This window comes from Capronia epimyces (assembly GCF_000585565.1).
Source record: "Capronia epimyces CBS 606.96 chromosome Unknown aczIQ-supercont1.3, whole genome shotgun sequence".
Taxonomy (NCBI): domain Eukaryota; kingdom Fungi; phylum Ascomycota; class Eurotiomycetes; order Chaetothyriales; family Herpotrichiellaceae; genus Capronia; species Capronia epimyces.
In genome coordinates, this window is record NW_006912906.1 from 2,579,628 (window position 1) to 2,598,857 (window position 19,230).

The 19,230-nt window shown below is 53.4% G+C and overlaps 6 protein-coding genes across 6 annotated transcripts; 2 read left to right on the plus strand and 4 right to left on the minus strand.

Annotated features, from left to right (window-relative positions):
- Window positions 1-2,284: 2,284 nt before the first annotated feature.
- Window positions 2,285-2,982, minus strand: A1O3_04208 (uncharacterized protein; the record flags this gene model as incomplete). The annotated part of the gene is made up of 3 exons (XM_007734338.1): window positions 2,285-2,669; window positions 2,719-2,822; window positions 2,872-2,982. The coding sequence occupies 3 exons, from the start codon at window positions 2,980-2,982 to the stop codon at window positions 2,285-2,287; spliced, it is 600 nt and encodes a 199-aa protein (XP_007732528.1).
- A 925-nt stretch (window positions 2,983-3,907) lies between these two features.
- On the plus strand, window positions 3,908-4,318 carry A1O3_04209 (uncharacterized protein; the record flags this gene model as incomplete). The annotated part of the gene is made up of 1 exon (XM_007734339.1): window positions 3,908-4,318. The coding sequence occupies one exon, from the start codon at window positions 3,908-3,910 to the stop codon at window positions 4,316-4,318; it is 411 nt and encodes a 136-aa protein (XP_007732529.1).
- Window positions 4,319-6,380: 2,062 nt separating this feature from the next.
- On the minus strand, window positions 6,381-8,047 carry A1O3_04210 (uncharacterized protein; the record flags this gene model as incomplete). Its single annotated transcript, XM_007734340.1, has 3 exons — window positions 6,381-7,373; window positions 7,830-7,931; window positions 8,030-8,047. The coding sequence occupies 3 exons, from the start codon at window positions 8,045-8,047 to the stop codon at window positions 6,381-6,383; spliced, it is 1,113 nt and encodes a 370-aa protein (XP_007732530.1).
- An 873-nt stretch (window positions 8,048-8,920) lies between these two features.
- A1O3_04211 (uncharacterized protein) lies at window positions 8,921-9,833 on the plus strand (the record flags this gene model as incomplete). Its single annotated transcript, XM_007734341.1, has 2 exons — window positions 8,921-8,989; window positions 9,168-9,833. The coding sequence occupies 2 exons, from the start codon at window positions 8,921-8,923 to the stop codon at window positions 9,831-9,833; spliced, it is 735 nt and encodes a 244-aa protein (XP_007732531.1).
- Window positions 9,834-11,340: 1,507 nt separating this feature from the next.
- Window positions 11,341-16,079, minus strand: A1O3_04212 (uncharacterized protein; the record flags this gene model as incomplete). Its single annotated transcript, XM_007734342.1, has 2 exons — window positions 11,341-13,698; window positions 13,755-16,079. 2 exons carry the CDS (start codon window positions 16,077-16,079, stop codon window positions 11,341-11,343), a joined length of 4,683 nt encoding a protein of 1,560 aa, XP_007732532.1.
- Window positions 16,080-17,006: 927 nt separating this feature from the next.
- A1O3_04213 (uncharacterized protein) lies at window positions 17,007-19,010 on the minus strand (the record flags this gene model as incomplete). Its single annotated transcript, XM_007734343.1, has 4 exons — window positions 17,007-17,865; window positions 17,937-18,763; window positions 18,823-18,896; window positions 18,953-19,010. 4 exons carry the CDS (start codon window positions 19,008-19,010, stop codon window positions 17,007-17,009), a joined length of 1,818 nt encoding a protein of 605 aa, XP_007732533.1.
- Window positions 19,011-19,230: the final 220 nt, after the last annotated feature.

Consider the following 19,230-nt stretch of genomic DNA (forward strand, 5'->3'; position numbering starts at 1 on the left):
ACACAGGAAGAAACACACAGGAAGAAACACACAGGAAGAAACACACAGGAAGAAACACACAGAGAGAGAGAGAGAGAGAGAGAGAGAGAGAGAGAGAGAGACGGGAAGAGAGAGAGAGACGGGAAGAGAGAGAGAGAGAGAGGCACGAAGAGAGAGGCACGAAGAGAGAGGCACGAAGAGAGAGGCACGAAGAGAGAGGCACGAAGAGAGAGACACGTAGAGAGGGTACAAGGAGAGAGAGAGACACATACACAGAGAGAGAGAGAGAGAGACGGAGAGAGATACACAGAAAGAGAAAATAGGGGAGGCTCTCTAGAGAGAGAGACTCGATGGAAAGAAGAAAGACAGAAAGAGAAAGAGAGAAATAGGGGAAACTCTCTAGAGAGAGAGGCTCGAGAGACACACAGAAAGAGACAGAAAGAGAGACACAGGAAGAAATATAGGAAGAAATATAGGAAGAGAGACAGGAAGAGAGACAGGAAGAGAGGCAGGAAGAGAGACAGGAAGAGAGGCAGGAAGAGAGACAGGAAGAGAGACAGGAAGAGAGGCAGGAAGAGAGACAGGAAGAGAGACAGGAAGAGAGAGAGACAGAAAGAGAGAGAGACAGGAAGAGAAAGAGGGCGAGGATGAAGAGGCTGCTACAGCAAGTGCTACAGCAAGATTCTATAGGTACTTATCTTGAACAGAACGCTGAGAGGTAAGAAGAACGCTGAGAGGAAAGAAGAGAAAGAAGTAGACAAGATCGCTCAAGGAGATGGTATGATGGTAACAGACAGCTATGAACAGAAACAAAGGATCAAGAAGGTGATATATGATATGTAGATATGACAATGTGAATGCAGAAAGACAAGACAGAAGAGCAGGGAGAGCAAGAAGCAGAAGAAGAAGAAGAAGAAGAGGGATGCAAGAGTGTGTTGAATTGTGTGGTATTGGAGTGAATAGAGAAGATGGAGGATGAAGATGTTCGAGAGAGAGGGAGAGAGTATAAGTAGGTCTTCCATGGGCCAAGACCGACTGCAAATGACGAGGGCTTCTGAGATCATTTGGAGGCGAGTGTACGCGACCGCAACCGCGACAGGTTTGCGAAGGCGATATGTGCAAGGCTGTGCCCACTCTGAGGGGTTTTCCATTGGCGAACCGGGCGGGAAAAGGGAAAAAGGGGGCAGCCTCACGATCCTCGAACCTTGGTAACCGCGACGACGCGTTCTGCTGCGTCAGAGCAGACCTCGTCAGATCCATCCTGGTCAGCTTCACACAGTTGAGCTCCGTAGCTGCGTGATGACACGGGGGGCAACCAGTCCACCAGCCCACCAGTACTCCAATACTCCAGCCCTCTTGTGGCGAAATGGCAGGGAACTGAGGGTTGTGGCAATCAACGGCGAAACACAGGACATGAAAGATCGGAGAATCGTCATTGAGAGTTTGCACCGCCCACAGCCTGATGCCTGCGGCTGCGGCTGCGGCTGCGGTTGCGGTTGTGGTTGCAGCTGTGGCTACAGCACTGGTCCTGGCCTCCGTAGAGCTGCACTGCATTACATTGCCCATGACCTCGCTGAAAGTCGCACACTCGGTTGCCAGGCACGGCGAGAATCATCTGCGTTTGGTGCGTGCGCCTGAGAGCTCCCTGCGAGTGCGGATGATCGTGAAACTGCATTGCTTCGACTCGTTATTCGGAAAGAGGGCGCAGGCTGGTCTTCTTGCTCGCCATGCCATTTGCGGAACCCAATGGACGGACACTTGCTGGTACACACCGGGCAAAGACGTTTCGTCACGAGGATGGCAGTGACATTAGCAGCACACACGGAGCAAGATACTTTCGACATGGAGCAGGAAAGGGAAATCTGAGTGTCTGACAACTGCCGTGGTCAACATTGATCTTGCCAGCCAGCATGTTTCGCTTTAGAACTCCTCGCTTTGCCGGACAAATAACAAATAGCGGTCTGCAGAGTAGGATGTAGGATCACTTGGTCCATCGTAATGGATAGTCTTTCACCTGCTTCATGACCAAGTATTTCTATTCCCTAATGCCACCTTCAGCATTTACACTGGCTATGTCGATATCTCACCTATCAAACGCCAGAAATGATGGCTCTCACGCCTCCCATGCCATGCGAGCCTTATCGTCCGTGCCACTACCAATGTGTCTGTGTCTGTGCCGTAGCGTCTTCAAGATATGCTACCAGTAAAGAGGCAATGCCCCAATTCCAACATTCTCAGCACATTCTTGTCAACTAAGAGCTGCTTCTGAACCCTCTTCATTTTTCTCTGGGTGCGGAGACTTGCCCTAGTTGCTTTTCTTGTCGCCGGTGCTAGGATTCAGTTGGTTGTATTTGACGCTCAGCTCATCGTACTCTTTCTGCAACCCTTCAGCCTGACTCTTCATCGCCGACAGTTCCTTGTCTTTCTTCTCGAGTTGCTTCTTGAGTTCTCCAATCTGATCCGCGCGGTAGTGTTTGCCCAATTTCTCGCCTTCCTTACCACCGGCTTGTGGGTCTCCCTCGTACATCTTGACCTTTTCTTCGAGACGGAGGACGTCAAGGATCATACCATAGGTACGGTTCAAGATGAGGGACAGAAAGAGGGTGAATCCAGTCAAGTACATGTTTCGCTGAGAATAGAACTTGCGGGCCTGGACTTCCATGCGGTCGGAGCCAATTGCCGCTGCTCGTCTGCTGAAGTCAGTCGAAATCCCTCGGCGTGATCGCTCTATTAACTGACCCTGCTCCAGAGCTGTCCTTGAGGAGAGATTGCATTTCCACCTGAACTCGATAGACTCTGTTGACACTATCGAGGAATAGAATAAGGATGAAGATAAACGTGATCTGTAAGATGTTAGGTGAGTTGTACCACCACTGGAGGACCACTACATACCTTCATTCCATATTGTAATTTGGCAACTAATGGACTTTCCGATATGAAATTGAACATCTTCCGCTTGACGGTAAAAGGCAACGGCACGATCAGGGCGATGAAAAGCACCATTTCGGCCACTAGAAGGACGAACACCTGTATATGACGGTCAGCGCCGGTCGCGTAATGTGAAATACATCGATGTGGAAGTCGATCTCGAGTCGGGGAAGCTACTGACCAAACTGTAGTAGAGCGTCATGATTGCGGTGTTGACTTGCTGCTAAGACGAGTCTAGAGTGTCGAACAGCGCAGTTGATTTTGTTCAGTAGGAGGAGGGAAGTAACAGAGGCTGAAACCGTGAGTTGGCAGACCAGTTTGTGGTGGAGGGAAGAGGAAGAAGATGTGGCCAGAGAGCATTTACGGAGCAGATCGCGAGCAGGTTGGACAACAATGATTGTGGCCTGCACAACCAGCTGAACTGCTCATTACGTCACCCACTAATATTACAAGTGACGAGCTGAGTTGGATTTCAGCTTTGGGGATGAGGCCCCTAGCCCCTCAGGCCTCAATACTCCGCCGTTTCCAATTCATATGTTTCACCGTTTTTGAAGCGCAGTTTCTCAGTCAACGCGAAACATAGTCAGCGCCGTCGTGATGGTTGGCATTCCTCCGTGCCCATGCCACGCTACGTCGTCCGTCTGTAGGGCCTGTGGCCTTGTTCTCACTCAAGGCTCAAGAATGTCCTCAAAGTTTAGCCTGCTAGTGTCATGCTATTTTCCAGCATTAGCACCTACCGCGGTAATACCTTTCGGACAACCTACGCACTGAGCAAGTAGTGAAACCATCAACGGTCTCCTCCTGCCAGATGATGTTTCCCGGAAGGGCCTTTTGAGGAAGTGGCCATTCAGCTATGAATAGAGGGAAGGTATGAAGTACTGACTGATAGATCATATCCCCTTCAAGAGTATATCCCCTTCACTTCTCATGTAGAAAAGAAAATCGGCACGTTAGCACACTTTGTTATCCATACCTTTTAATTCGCAGCTATTTTTGCAATATGGCTTCTGAGCAAGATATATCGGCAGAAAATGGTCAACCTCTTCCATCACCCGCTCCCTCACCGCCACGGCCAATCAAGAAGGAAGATCCTGAACTCCCCGAGACCAGGGCGCAATGGCTCTTTGTTGAACGAACCATCCTGCAGCAAGATACCCGCACATGCTGCGCCGAGGATTGCGGTCGTGAGCTCGATCAGGGTCGGTATCAAGTGGCCGCCTGCCCTAGCAGTGATAACAGACTGGCTGGTACCACTCCCTACGCAGTGTTTCATACTCTCACCGAACAGACTCTCGAGACCAGGACGCTAACTGACCATGGCTTTGTTCTTCAGACATTTACCATGTCGAGTGTTTCGAGCATACGTACGATTTGTATGATCCCGTTACTCTCGGTTGCCTTTGGCCTCTGACGCGAACAACCTTTCGGGGGCGACGCATGTTCGACGAGCTTGCTCTACCTCATTTCGTGGACATGGCCGGGGAGCTCCTCTTGGATGGTGGAGCTGAAAGACTTACTATAGAGTGGAAGATTCGGAAGTTAAAGATCATAGCTGCCCGGAATGGCGAGGTCCAAGGTGAATTTCCCCCTCCCATCGCGGACTTAATGTACGGAGCTGGGAGCGCGGATTATGATCGGCCACAGTTTTGGCCGCATGTTTTGCCCCTAGAGGAACAACACCTGCTCGCCACGGATCTCGCCCCAAACGAATGCATCGATCCGGAATCTGGACTGGTTTGGAACCTTTTCTCGAACTATATAGACGTTCCGAGTCACTTTGGAGTGCTGTGCGAGCTGAGCAAGGTTCTGGCTGATTGGGAAAGGGACAAGGTGAGAGCAGGCCGGAAGATACAGGGGCGCTGTAAGGCTAACGGTTGGGTGTCAGCGAGCCGTCACACTTCCTGATTATACCCTTTCCTTTAGCGAGAAGATGGCCAGGGCTAGACTCAGGAACAATCGCACACAAGAGCGGGCGATCCAACGGCTTGCGCGTGTACCTTTATGGGGAAGTCAGGAATCCATGATCGAAAGTGTACATCGATGGGCCTCGCCGCCTAGCACTTCTGCAGTTCAACCAGCCAGAACCTGATGCTCGATCCCGATTCATGGCCACCACAAGAGGAAACAGCCGGGGCAAGGAGGGCAGCACAGGTGTCTCCGCGGATGTCGTGGGTGTGCTATTCTCGGAGGAGATAGTTGCGGTCGTTACGAGTCGATATTCTCGGCTGAGGCTTATGCCACTCGGGCCATTCATTCCAGAGTCATGTCTGGGGAGCCACTCGTTACAACTTGATTATGTACTACTAGTTGGCCAGGTATCCGAATGAACTTTACTGTCTCTTGTGTTTGATTCTGCCATCCATAATCCTATTCCGGATGCCCGAATGCCGCCAGTTAAGAGTACCTACCTATATACTATAGAAGATGGGTCAAATCGCCAGATTCTTACTCTTGATATAACAATTCGCATCTGGTATCTACCATCTAGACTACCTACCTTAGTATGAAGGCGTCAGATACGAGTCCTACTGTGTCTGTGTCTAGTAGGCATCGCCCGCCACCGGTCACCGTCACCGTCACCGTCACCGTCTACTCCGAGACCAGACGCTTCAACGCGCGCCCCCCTACGCCGGATATAGATTATCTATCTGTGGTTGGTATGTGGCAATTTACTTCGACAGTGGTTCCTGAGCATGGGGATGGGAAGTCAAGAACCCAAATTGAATATTGAATCTGATTCATTCGCCTTCCTTTTGTCATTTTTTCTTTTTCTTCCTATTTTCTTTCTCGAATTTTGTTCAAGCTTCCCCTAAGTGTTCTTTAGTCCTGCATTATTGAAGATTGTAGAGGAAAGACTCGCTCCGCTATCTTCTATCTTCTATCTCCTGGAGAGTCATGGCCATGACTGTCGGGAGACCTTTTGTGGACCAGCAAATAATAAACATTGAAAATCGGCCGCGCGTGAAATCCTCCCCAGGCCTGTCCAGTGTCCATCCATAAAGCCCATCAACGCTGGCATGTGCCCGGCCCGGCCCGTCGCTGCCCTCTCCCAGCCAAATCAATCATTTGCCGTGAGGAGCAAGAAGTGAGGAGTGATGATTTGAAGATGAGAGGTCTTGCAACAGTGCTGTCTGGATGGCCCTGCCGCACCCTGTCCTGCCTTTCGTCGTGTCCGACATGATCGGCACGGCCCATAAGCAGATTCCAAACTTGATATCATGTCGTGGCCCCTCCCGCTCCGTTGACAACGCCGCGCAGCTATCCCATTTGTCTCGTCCGAATGTGGAACGGGGAGTGGGGGACTGCAGAAGTAGACGCAGAAACGCCGCATAGCCGAAATCCAATCCGCGCATCAACGTACATTGCTCACCACTCGAATTCACCTTGGCCCTTGTGGAAGACATACCTAGAACGAATGGTCAGTCGAAACGAAAGTGACATGGCAGGCTCGAACTCCATAGGAACTCGATTACTTACTCGGTGCCGCCAACGCGGAAGATGCCATCCTTGAGCGTGCACTTCCACTTGTTCTTGACGCGCTGCACCTTGTCGTATGTGCAGAGCATGACCTGGTCGGTATTCTCCCCATCTTCTTCGTTGGCAGCCAACTCATCTGGGTCGTCGAGGTCGGAATTGATGGCGTCTTCATCCTCTTCATCATCCTCGTCATCTCCTGTCGCATCCGCCTGGGCACGTGTGAGGGACGGAGTGGTAGATGGTCCTTCGCCGGTCAGACTCTTCAGTTTACGGGAAAGCGAATAGCTGGGCATGTTGCGTTCTTCGAGGTTCAGGAGAAGACCGCCGCCTTCGAGCTCTTGTTGCTTCGCCTGAAAATGTGCTCGCATGAGACGGTCACTTTCGGCACCATGTGCGGCAGCCAACGCTTTCCGCCGAGCATACTCAGTAGCCCACGTATCGCGAGAGTCATCAGCTCCATCGGTCTGGCTCGACTTGAGTGGCGTGGGTATCTGTGGCTTGACGTCGGAAGGATAGTCTTGAACTCCGGAAAAACTTGATGGCCCATCTTCCTGTTTGATGAAGGTGCCTGTTGGCGGTGCAGATGGCTGCAAAGGGATCCGGGGCTGGTTGGATTGGAGTTGTGCAATCTGAGGTCCTGCTCGTTGTCCAAAGCTCTGATGCAGATTCATGGCGGCACGGTCACGAGCTGTCATCGGTTCGCCTTGCTGGAAAGCGGGAGCCTGATACTGCTGTGCTGGAGCTTGTGGAGGATAAGAAGGGGCCTTGTTTTCGGACTTGATAGGAATTGCAGAGGGGGCGGCCGGTGCTGGCGCTGGCGGAGGTGGAGGTTGAGGAGTGTTTGTGACAGTGTTGCCATTGCTGGGGAGGGTCAGTGGGATCGCTTTGGCGTTGCTAGGAACCGTTGGTTGGTCTTTGATGATAGGCGCCGGCGGAGGGTCCCACGGCAAATGAGCGACCTTGAGGCCAGACAGCTTCTTCTGCCATTCCTGTAGAGTTGCGAGACTGAGTCAGCCAACTTGAACACCACTGCTCTGTCCAAATGCAAGATAGAGAGGTGAGTGGGAGAAACCCGAGGGTGAGGGTGAGGTTGAGGTTGAGGCAGCATGAGGGCATTCCCAGACGGGTTAGAGCGGGCAGGCTTGGTGGCTAGGCAGCCAGCGTGGCGTATAAAGAGGCATGAGTCAAAGGGGGCAGCATTCAAGAACCCTCCGATCCCCGCCTCGCTTCCGACCCTCGCTCGCCTCGCCCTCGCCCTCCCTCCCCTCCGGTTAGTCGCTGCTGTCACCAGCAGCCAACGCAAGCTCACTGACCGCACCGAAGAGATGAACATCTGACATGGCTGTAGTTTGCTTGGATGCAATGTTCTGCAATAACAAAAAGGAGGACTGCCACAATGCAATGCAAACACGGAAGCTTCGGCCTGACGGCGCAGGGTGACCTACCGATTTCAAGAGATCTAGAGTTGCCAGTTCCACGCCGCCCTCCTCGAAATCCTGCCGAGACCATTCACAGACGTCGCCGATGACTTTGGCATACACGTCGCCCTATGGCAGGTGATTGTTAGCATATCCATCTCACATGGTAGATCCACGACCCATGAGACAGGTTGTGATTGTTCCAAAGTGTCGTGAGGGATACTCACCACCAGGACTTTGGACATGATGCGCGGTGTTTCTGCTGGATTGTGTCACCTCTTCCCCTTAACGTTCGTACGCGCACTGTTGTAAGGACAGAACAGGTTCGGACCGCAGTGTTGGGTTGTGGTGATGCGCGGTGACGACGGCTTCAAAGGATGCGTAGATAGTGAAGGTCAAGGTTGGTTGCTTGGGGCAGTCGGCAGTGAACAAAGCGAAAGCAGCGTTCATTCAAGTTGCAACGTAACGTTTGCTCTGCTTAAAACGTCTCTCAAGGTTCTCTCGCGAAGTCGCAGAGCCGCCTCGTAGTGATCACGGCCAGTGGTAATGGAAATTAAGTCGCCCTTGCGCATGGACTTCTGGTTGGGTTGGGAGAGGGTGGAAGGCAAGTTTAGAAGAGCGAGATAGAAGATGACCCCGAAGGCCGCTAAGATAGGCTTGGCTCGCCGCCTCCTAAGCCTAAGCCCGCCATTAACCATTAACTACAGTCCTCCGTAACACATACCGCACCCAAGTAAGCCTAAGCCTAAGCCGAGCCTCTCTAGCCCGTGAGTGCCCAGTGAAGTTGAACTGAGGGAACTTGAAGTGCCAGTGGTCGACGTCAATCACTCGCTCACCTCACTCACCCAACGCCGATAGTGCTGGTGGTACAGAGTGGTCCTATCCCTACATCTACCCACGATTTCCCACACCCACACTCAAGAGAGACGTCGTGTATCTACGATCTACTGACCTACGGAGGACAGTATCACCCTCTTCTCTCGGGCGGGACAAACGGTACCTACCTTGTCTTCCATAGCGGCCTAAGCCTGTCCGATGCACTCACTCCTCCTCCTCCTTCGGATCTGCTCACCGGCACCGGCAGCACCTGCACCTGCACAAGCACCGGCACCAGCACCATGCCCCCCGACATGCCTTTCAAGCCAGCGCTCATTGTAGTCGACATGCAGAATGACTTTTGTCCTCCTGTACGAGAGATCCATCCCATCCCGCACTACAAGATTCTCTTGTTCCTGTTGAAGTCCTTTTTGTTGACGTTGACGTTGACATTGACACTCACATTAACATCCACATTGACACTGACAATCAATTCACATTGACAATACATTGACAATACATTGACCTAATTGTGATGTATCCACACAGGACGGATCGCTCGCAGTGCCAGGAGGCCGAGAGATTGTACCACTGATCAACGAGCTCCTTGCCTCTCCCATGTTCGAGGTGAAGGTGAGCACTCAAGACTGGCATCCCAGCGACCACATCTCATTCGCGGCCAACCACACCGCGCCGAACAACAAGCCGTTCGAGTCTTTCATCGAGATGAAGAACCTGGTGGGAAACCGGCCAGAGCAAACCATGATGCAGCGACTGTGGCCGGTCCACTGCGTGCAAGGCACGCGGGGCGCCGAGATCATCGACGAGCTGGACGTGTCGAAAGTCGACGTCAATGTGAGGAAGGGCATGGACGCCCGCGTCGAGATGTACTCTGCCTTCTCCGATTCTTTTGGCAACATGACCGAAGGCGCCGGCGGCGTCGACTTGGATCTCGCCTCGTTCCTACACGCCCGTCATATCACCCACGTCTATGTCGTCGGCTTGGCTGGAGACTACTGCGTCAAAGATACCGCGAGAGGCGCCGCAAAGGCTGGTTTTGCAACTTACGTGATTGAAGACGCTCAAAGGTGTGTCGACCCGGACCCTGCAGCGTGGGCCGAGGTGAAGCGCGTCTTGCAGCAAGACTCGGTCGAGGTCGTCCATGCTCAAAGCAATGAGGTTCGACGAGTCCTGCAACCTTGCGGGCAGCTATAAAAGCAAGGCGGGAGGAGCCAAGCCCACCGGCCTCAGGCTCTGGGAGTGATCGCAATAGGCTCAAGATGCATTACGATACATCATCCGAAAGGCTGTTGATGTCGATGACGCTGTCGCTGAGACTGTCACTGTCTCTGCATGACCCTGACACAGGCTCTAGGAATGATAGCACATAGGCTCAAGATGCGTTTTGATCCGTCATCCGACAATGCTGTCGATGTCGATGACGCTGTCGCTGTCTTCAAGGCTGTCACTGTCTCTAAGGCTGTCGCTGTCTCTAAGGCTGTCGCTGTCTCTAAGGCTGTTTCTCTGTCTCTGCATGACCCTGACACAGGCTCTAGGAGTGATATGATAGCAATAGGCTCAAGATACATTTTAACCCGTCATCCGACCAGGCTGTCGATGTCGGTGTCGATGTCTCTGTCTCTGTATAACCCTAATATAGGCTCCAGGAGTGAGAGCAATAGGCTTAAGGTGTATTTTGATTCATCATCTGATAAGGCCGTCGCTGTTGATGTCGATGACGCTGTCGCTGTCGCTAAGGCTACCGCTGAGACTGCAACTGTCTCTACGTGACCCTGACACAGGCTCTGGGAGTGATATGATAGTAATAGGCTCGAGATATATTTTAATACGTCATCCGATAAGGCTATAAGACTGTCACTGTCTCTGCATGACCCTGAAAAATGCTGCCAATGCTGCCAATGCACAGTCTCAGGTGCGGCCATTCATTGATTCCATGGGACAAGAAAGATCATGTATCACACAGCCATATGCCATATGCTTCTACTGCTACTGCTGGCTCGGGAAAGCTGGCTTTTACATGCCTTGCCTTACTTACAGATGGCCAATACACAGAGTCATACTGTAACTACCTTACAGTGTCCAAGTGCCCACATACCTTCGGTGGTTTAACCATACCATAACCACTGCAGCGTGCTCGAATTCGATGGTACGCGATATTTAGGTACATTAATATAGGTACATTTGGAGATGTCAAGTTATAGACGTACAAGTTATAGACGTTTGAGACAGAATTTAGACATTAGAGACAGGATTTTTCCCAGACCGAAACTGCATTACATTGCATCACTCCGATCACCCGGCCATCCTCTGTAGAACCAAGATGGATTCTCGGAGATATTGTCTTGGTTTTGATTCATCCGAATCAGATCCAGATCCAGATCCAGATCCAGATTTAAAAGGGAAAAAAGGGAAAAAGAAAATCGCCATTGACGCAACCAACAGGGGTATCAGTATCAATATCAAGACAGAAGGTCACCCTGCGAGACGAAAAAGAAAGGGAAATGGAAATAGAACTTGAAACAGAGAAGGAAAAGCACAACCGAGCTTGATACACCTCACCTCGCCTCACCTCGTTGATGCGGCATCAGATCCCTCCACCATACGATACGTAGTAACTCGGCCACGCAGTCCAAGTAAGTAGTGCTGACCTTCAATTTGACACTGAGCTAGACCTTTCTCGATGGAAATCATCTGTGGTCCGCTAAAGAGAAATGAAGGAAATACTTCCAGACGGGTGGCCCAAGACAATGGCATCACCCCAAGTAGTAGAACTGGTTGTAGCCACGCTCGTGGCATGATACTCGTCAGGAAGCCAGAGGGTGTTTTCCGCTCCTCTCTTCAGCCAGTCCTTGGTCACAAAGAGATGGTCTGCAAGCGTTTGTTGACCATCTTCCAAGGAAATATTGACAAGGACGCTGTCAAGGTCAAGTTCCCCAGAAGGAGAAGGAGGAGAAGTCAAGGGGAGAGAGTCGACATCCAATACTCCCCTGTCAGTGTGGATGGCTCTGCTGCTGCTGGCAAAAGCCACGGCGCGAACCACGACAGCGACGTTCAGGACGGCGCGCGGAGAGCCGGTTTCCAGGGACCAGAGCCTGACCGTCTCGTCATCGGCACAAGACACCACCAGCTTGTTGTCCGGCGAGAATGCAGCCGAGTTGACGGGAAGCGTATGGCCTTTGAAAATGCCACACATTGTTCCACTTTCTGTCGTCCAGAGCCTCACAGTCCGGTCAGCGGAGCAAGAGACGAGCATCTGGCCATCTCTTGAGAATGCAACCGAGTTGACGGCGTCTACATGACCTCGGAACGTTGTGCGTCGCTGGCCCGTGGCAAGGTCCCAGAGCATGATTGTCGTGTCTGCCGAGCATGACGCGAGAAGATGATTACAATTGTGCTTGTCTGCCGCCGAGAATGCAACCCGGTTGACCGTGTCGACATGGCCTTCGAGACTGTGGACGACCGTGCCGGTCGCGGTGTCCCAAAGCCGAATGGTCTTGTCAATGGAGCATGAGGCGAGAAGGCGGCCGTCGGAAGAAAATTGCGCATGCCGAACAGTACCGGAATGGCCTCTGAGTGTGTGTAGTTCGGCGCCTGTTTCCATGCTCCAGAGCCTGACTGTTTTGTCGGTCGAGGTCGATGCAAGCAGATGACTGTTTGGCGAGAATTCCAGATGGCTGATACTGCCCGAATGGCCCTCGAGCTTCAAGCGCTCCACTCCCTCTACGGTCCATACCTTGATCGTGGTATCGTGTGAGCCGGACGCGACTGACCGTCCATCCGGTGAGGGGACGACGCAGAGGACTGTGCTGGCGTGACCTTTGAACTCTTCCTTTTCCACCAGGGTTGCTGCAGTAGACGCGAGGGTCCCCTTCTCGTCCAAGTCCAAGTCTGATGTAGCCTCACCCTTGGTCCACTGCTGGACCAGCTGGAAGCCGGGTTCGACATCATCACTGTCGAAATCGTCCAGCTTTCCAAGCGACTCGCCCGTCTCTGCCGCCCAGAGCCGGACCTCGTCGTCGAAGGAGCCCGAGGCGAGGATCTGGCCATCCGGAGAAAAGGTAACTGCGTTGATGCCACTCGTATGGCCTACGAGCGTAGCCAGAGTAACACCGGTAGTAGCGTTCCAAAGACGAACAGTCCTGTCTTCGGAGCCTGACGCAATGAGGCGAGCGTCCGGGGAGAAGGTCACGGCCATAACCTTTTTCAAATGCCCTTTCAGGCTCATGATTTCGGTTTCCGTGGCCGTGTCCCAAACCCTAATCGTCATGTCATCCGATCCAGACACGATCCGCCTGCCGTCGGGCGAGAATCGAACAGAGTTGATACAGCCGGAATGGCCGTCCAGCATTACCCGAATCTCGCCGGTGTCGACGGCCCAGAGCCGCACCACGCAATCGACGGTGCCAGAAGCAATGAGTGAGCCGTCCGGGGAAAAGGCAACCGAGTTCACACAGCTTGAGCTTCCATCAAACATGTTGATCTCCTTGCCCTTGACCACATCCCACACACGCACCGTCTCATCCATGGAGCCTGAGGCAAGCAGCTTTCCATCTGGCGAGAACACCACCGAGTTGACCCAGCGTGAATGTCCCCCTAGACTGTGAAGCACGGCTCTCGTCCTCATGTCCCAGACCATGACGGTGGCATCATCCGAGCCCGAGGCAATCATCCTTCCGCCTGGTGAGATGGCAACGGAACTTACCTTCTCCGTTTGGCCCACCAGTTTGAAGGAAGTGGCCTTTGTGGCAACGTCCCAAAGCCTGACCACCTCGTTCACCGATCCGGATGCAACTTGTCGACCATCTGGCGTGAACGATATGTCGTTGACGTAGTTGTATTCGTCTTTGGCTTCTGGTGCAATGGCCTCGGCGATCCGGACCTGTTTGATCCACGGATGCATCTCACGCCCGAAATGGTGCTTCAGTTCGTTGGTAGGCCGGATGAACGAAAGAGCGGCGCAGTATGTCTGCAGAGGCGCATACTCGATGATAGATTGGAACGCGAAGATGAATCGTCTCGCGTCTTTGACGAAGGCCAGTTGGTGCAAATTGTCTGCGGGCTCAAATATCCCAATGTTAACACCCAAACGTCAATAAAACCAGGGTAAATACCTACCATGAGGAGAGAGTGGTACATTCTGATCACTGCCGCCGCCTCAGCACTCTTCCCAATCAGGTTGACGGCCTCGAGCCAATGCAGGAAGTGCTTCTGGAAGAACCGATGGGCTGGGTCATTATCTTGTAGGCGCGTCCCGCTATGCCGGTAATGCTGGACCCAGTACAGACATGCGTATTGGAGCTCTGGCGGTATGCGCTCCTCAATGAGACTGGGGTCGACATCTCTCACCAGGGCCCCTGGTGAGTCGAGGCCACAGATGTTCCTTCTGAGCATTCTCGACATGAGCTGGATACAGTTGTCGGCCAACGTTCTGTGTGCCTGCTTCTCGTCGACCCAAAAGTTCAAGTCACTGCACCGGTTCTTGTTGAGAAGAAAGTCGCGGAATGTAGGATGATGCAGCCGGATCGGGCGGTTCTTTTGAGCAGGGATGTTGAAGATGGTGTGCAAGTCCGCCAACGTCTCATCAATATGTTGTGGCGTTTTACGAAGCAAATGGACCAGGGATTCGGTAGAGAGAGGAGATAACAGAGTCACGATACTACCGAGAACCTCTCTGAGAGTCTGGTAGACTTCCTGTTTCTCCTCTTCATTGTAGCCTTGCTGAGTGGAGTCTCTGAGAACGGTGGTGTAGATTTCGTCCAATTGCTTCTCCGGACCCGCACCGGAGCGATGGCCATTGATGAGAATGGTGATTCGTCTCATGGCAAGTCGCCGGCCTTCACGAATGAACCGGCACGCGGTCGACGCCCAGATGAAAAGACCACACGAGATCTCCACCAAGCGCGTGATGACTCGCATCCCGGGCCAGTCGGGGGGAAAGTCGCGTTCTTCTCGGATGCTGGCGAAGCTGTGTTCGAAGAAGAGACTTAGATCTCGGTCCACGATGGTGGGTAAGATGTCCTGAAGAACGAAGACCTGGCGCTCCGCTTCTGGGATTTGGGAGAAGCCGCAGCGGATCGGAGTCTCCGGCCGGCTCGTGATGAAGATGCGCAACCGCACCTTCCCAGTCGACAGCCTCGTGGTGGCCAAGAGTCTCAAAACGATCCGAATATCTCGCTCACTGTCACATTCATCCAACGCATCCAGGACAAGGACAATTGCTGGAGGGGCAGCACGGGTGTCAAGCATGCTGAGCGGATTGAGAATCAGCTGGTCCCACTGATCACGCAGAGATTGTGCGGCAATGTCCTTTTGTGCCATTATAGCACCGTAGATGTGACGTCTGATGGAAGGTATCTTTGTCGCCAGCTGGGAGGCAAGAGTTGTGAACAACTTATCGCTGTGGCTGACATCACCGCCTCCTCTTGAAAAGAAAAAACTGGCCCCTAGATTGCCTCGGTCATGATATGTCCTGGCCACCGTACGCGCAACCGTGGACTTCCCGGTGCCCGCCGTCCCATTGAGCCAGAAGATACACCTGTCGTCGGATCCGTCCGCCCACTCGGTGATGTTTTGAAGAAGCTCGACCCTGGTGTTGGGGAGACAAGTTGAGGCGTGCTGATTGTTGAATGAGTTGAAGGCAGCCTGGGGGGCAGTAGGTAATGTGGATAGCAGAGCATCCTGTCTGGCACTCTCGGCGTGCTTCCGTTCAATCTCTTGCTGTAACCGGGTGAAGGCATGGTCGCCTTCACCATACATCAGAGGCATGAAGATGGCAAAGACTCCCAGCAGCGAGTACGCCCTGTCTTCTTTGCGCTTGGTCTGTCGGGTCTCTGCCCATGACAATCGCTCGGCCACGCTGAACTTGGCCAAGGGCTCTCCGCGAAGGGCCTGGGGTGGAATGCCGGTTATCTCAAGGATGTACTGTTCCAGCGACTTCTTGTCGCCCAGCCGTGTGCCTTGGACCGAGAAAAACTCGACCGAGGCCGGGGCGAGCAGTTCTTGGAGCGTCCAACCGCGGGTGAACCACCGACTGCGACGAAGAGCCGACTCCCACAGGCGTGAGGAGGACGCGTCGTTGGCCTCACCTTCAGACACATCAACGTCCGTCAGGTAGACATAACACTTGGTAGCGTTGCGGTACCACTTAAACATGGACGTGATAGCCTCCTGGAGCTCCGTGTTATTTGATCTCGGGATGCAACAAGTGTCAACCCAGAAATACTCCAGGCTATCTTTGGCGGCTTGTGCGCCACAGAAGCGGATCTTTTCATAGCCGGTCTTCTGTTCAGCATGTCCGTTGTCGAAGTCTTCGAAACTGACCTCGTCCTCGTCGTCTAGCCAGGTATGCGAGAGTATAGCATACTTGGGGATTTGAATCCCGGAATACAGGTATCCTGTTCGTTTTATACTGCCGTCACTATTGAGCTGAAGAAGTCGCATGGTTGTTGCGGCCTTGGCCTCGAGAGGCGGGCTTCGCTGGATGGTTTCGCACAGAGCAGGGTGGTCGTCTCCAGCTGCGGTAGAGGACAGGAGCACCCGGGCCAGAGATCAGTCTATGACATTACTCAAGCTAGAGCAGTCAAGTCAGTGAAGGTCAGCAAGACGAGGATAGTGCGTCGGAGTGAATGTGAGGAGGAGGGGAAAGCCCGAGGCCCCCAGACCCTCGTTCTGCTAGGTTGATGAGACTCGAGGCTGGGACAGGATTCACACTGACACCGCGGGTGCGAGGCCAGGCAGCGGTCAGGCAACCCATGATCTGCACAAGTTGGGACCCGGGGCTGCGAATTGCGGCAGGGCTTGGGCCCCTGCAACATTGGCCATTACAACTCGTCGTTCGAGGCGAGGCCCGCGACGAGGACGGCGACGAGGACGACGAGGAAGAGGAGGAGAAGGAGGAGGAGGCAGATGTGGTGGGTGTGTGTAGTGGCAGGGGGCCTGAGGCTGCTTTGGGCGGCGTGCAGACTGAATCCCTGCGGTGCGGCTCAACCACAGCAAACCATGTCCCGCCACGCCGAGGAATCACGAACCTACAGAGAACTATGAGTTAATCAATACGCCAGTCCGGAAGGCATCTGAGGCTGTAGTCGTGAGGCATGTGCTTGATGACCCCGGTCGGCTGAGGCCTGATGGTTGCCGTCGGCAGTTGCAGGCTTGGGCATCGACACCTTGAGTCCAACGCCCGGAACAGGACAAGGGTATGTCCACCTAAGGCCCTTAGGCTTACTGTAAGGGCCTAATAAGCCTAAGGAGCCCAATGCGCAGGGGCTTAGGAGGCTCCTAAGGCTCCTACTGTAGGTCTTGTAAAGTACTCCGTACTGTACAGAGTATACGGTACCTTACCTGACATGTATCCTGTTTTGTACTGTATCAACCTCCTCTTACTTGTAGCATTTGGAATTCTTCAATGATGCCCCGGTAGTCGCTCACTCCATACGGGCTGCATAGCTCCTTCAGCCAGCCTTGTTTCCTCTTCGTTTCCAAGCCCAGATCTTTCAGCAGGACATCAAAATATGGAATGATGTCAAAGGCCGTATCCGGGTATTTCGATGCGTGGCCGAAGGGGTAGCGTAGAGCAGCCCAACAGGACCACATCTGAGCCTCGTGCGCAATCTGGACCTGGCTCGGTTCGTCTCCTACGGCCCAGCCAATTCTACCCTGTAGGTATGCAACAGCCCACAGGGCCTGGATTTCCGACAAAAGCACCTTTGGAAATGTATTGAAGAAGCCCACGAAGACCAAGTCCCTATGACCCGAACCTGAGCCTGAGCCCTCGGTTCGCACCTGGCACGGCGGCGCAATGCAGCGATAGAGGCACCAGGGGGTTGATTCTGGCCCACGGCCGAGAGAAGGGCGGGAGCTGGCTTGAGAGCTTGAGGGTGGCTGCGGCGCCTTCATCAGATAGGGGAACCTGCTCGTCATGTGTTGCCGCATCTCCTGGGATCTCAGATGCCATTGTGTCGTGTCGTGTGAGTCGCCAGCCACGGTTGGAATGCCGTGCTCCAGCGTGTTGATGCCGACCAGGTCAAAGGGACATGTCCAGCGCCAACCCGTGACGTGAATGATTGCATCGGTGCGTACCTCAGTCCCATCGCCAAGTTGAAGGCCGTGCTCCGTGCTGCTCGTGATGTCCTGCCGATGAATGGAAACATTGGCTCTTTTCACGCGGCGGTAAAAGTCTCCTCCTGGGTAGTTCAACGTGCCGGTAGAGGACGCCTGCCACTGGATGCTAGAGCTTGTCAACTCCCAAATACATAGCAACGGAGGACAGGGACAGCTTGGAGAAGAGAAGGAACATACCCGCAGCTCGGCTGGAGATTGGAAAGCAGGTCGTCGGGCAGAATCTGAAGCGACTTCAGAACGACATGGGAAAGAATGAACCACAGCATGTCAACCAGGAGTCTTCCCACACTTGTCTGGTGGAGAAGCCACCTGAGTCCAGCAAAGACTCCGTCTTCGGCCCACACGCACGGGGAAAGGACACTGAAGGCTCTTCTGGTCGGGAACGTCTCGAATTGTGGCCGGAATCCTACCACACTCAGGGCCGCCGGGGTCATCCACGCCGGGCCATGGCCAGATCGCTGGATGATCCAGTTGACACTCTTGCCGGCATCGATCGCCCAGCTGACGGCGTCGTAAGAGCCTTTCGATCCTCCGATCACGGTGACTGAGGACACGGCGGCATTGTCCAGCACCTCCCGGCCGGTTCCGCGAAGCAGGTCGGCATAGAGGAGGAAAGGTCCTTTGAAGCGGTCCCGTCCAGCAAGGTTGGATTGCCTTGGCCTCGAGGTGATGCCAGTTGCAACAATGAGTTTCTCACATCTCAAGAAAGATTCAGCTTCACTTGTCGCCGAATCTTTGACCGTCAGCAGCCATCCCCCCTCTGGTGATTTCTCGGCGGAGAGAACAAGGATACTGAATCGGATCCGCTGCAAGATCTGGAACCGTTGTGCCACTGCTGATAGGTACTGATGTACCACTTTCCCGGGAATGTGGGCGCCCTCTTCGACTCCAAACTCCTGGCTTGACATGGGATACCAGCTGTACTCGAATGTGCCTAGAGTGTTTTGGGTGTTGAGTTTCGGATGGAGGTTTTCCAACGCCCAGACGCCGCCAATCGTTCGATTCTGTCGAGTCACGGTGTTAGTCTGTCCAAACGCCAGGAGATGGACAAGATCGATCACACTGAATCCACGATCAGAAGTTTGATCATCGGCTGCAAATCCAGGTAGGTCTTTGCAGCAGCAATCCCCTGCCAGCCTCGTCGCGAACTGTCAGACAGTCTACACAGCAGGGGAAAGGGTACATGAACTTACCGCCACCTACTATCACGACATCCCAAATGCCACCTTCCTGCCGAGTGTCTGAGTCCATGGGAGCAACGATGATAGCGGGTGGGTGATGAGTGGGAGAGGGCATGATTTCCTCAGATGGTACTGTACCGTCGGAAATCGGCCGGTCATTGCCCACCTCTATCACAGACGTGTATCCTAGTACCAGCGTAGGCTCAGGATCCAATCATGAATCTCGTTCTAGCGTTAGAACCCCTGAAAGACAGATCTAGAAGAAGTCTTCGCTGGCAATCGGCTCAATC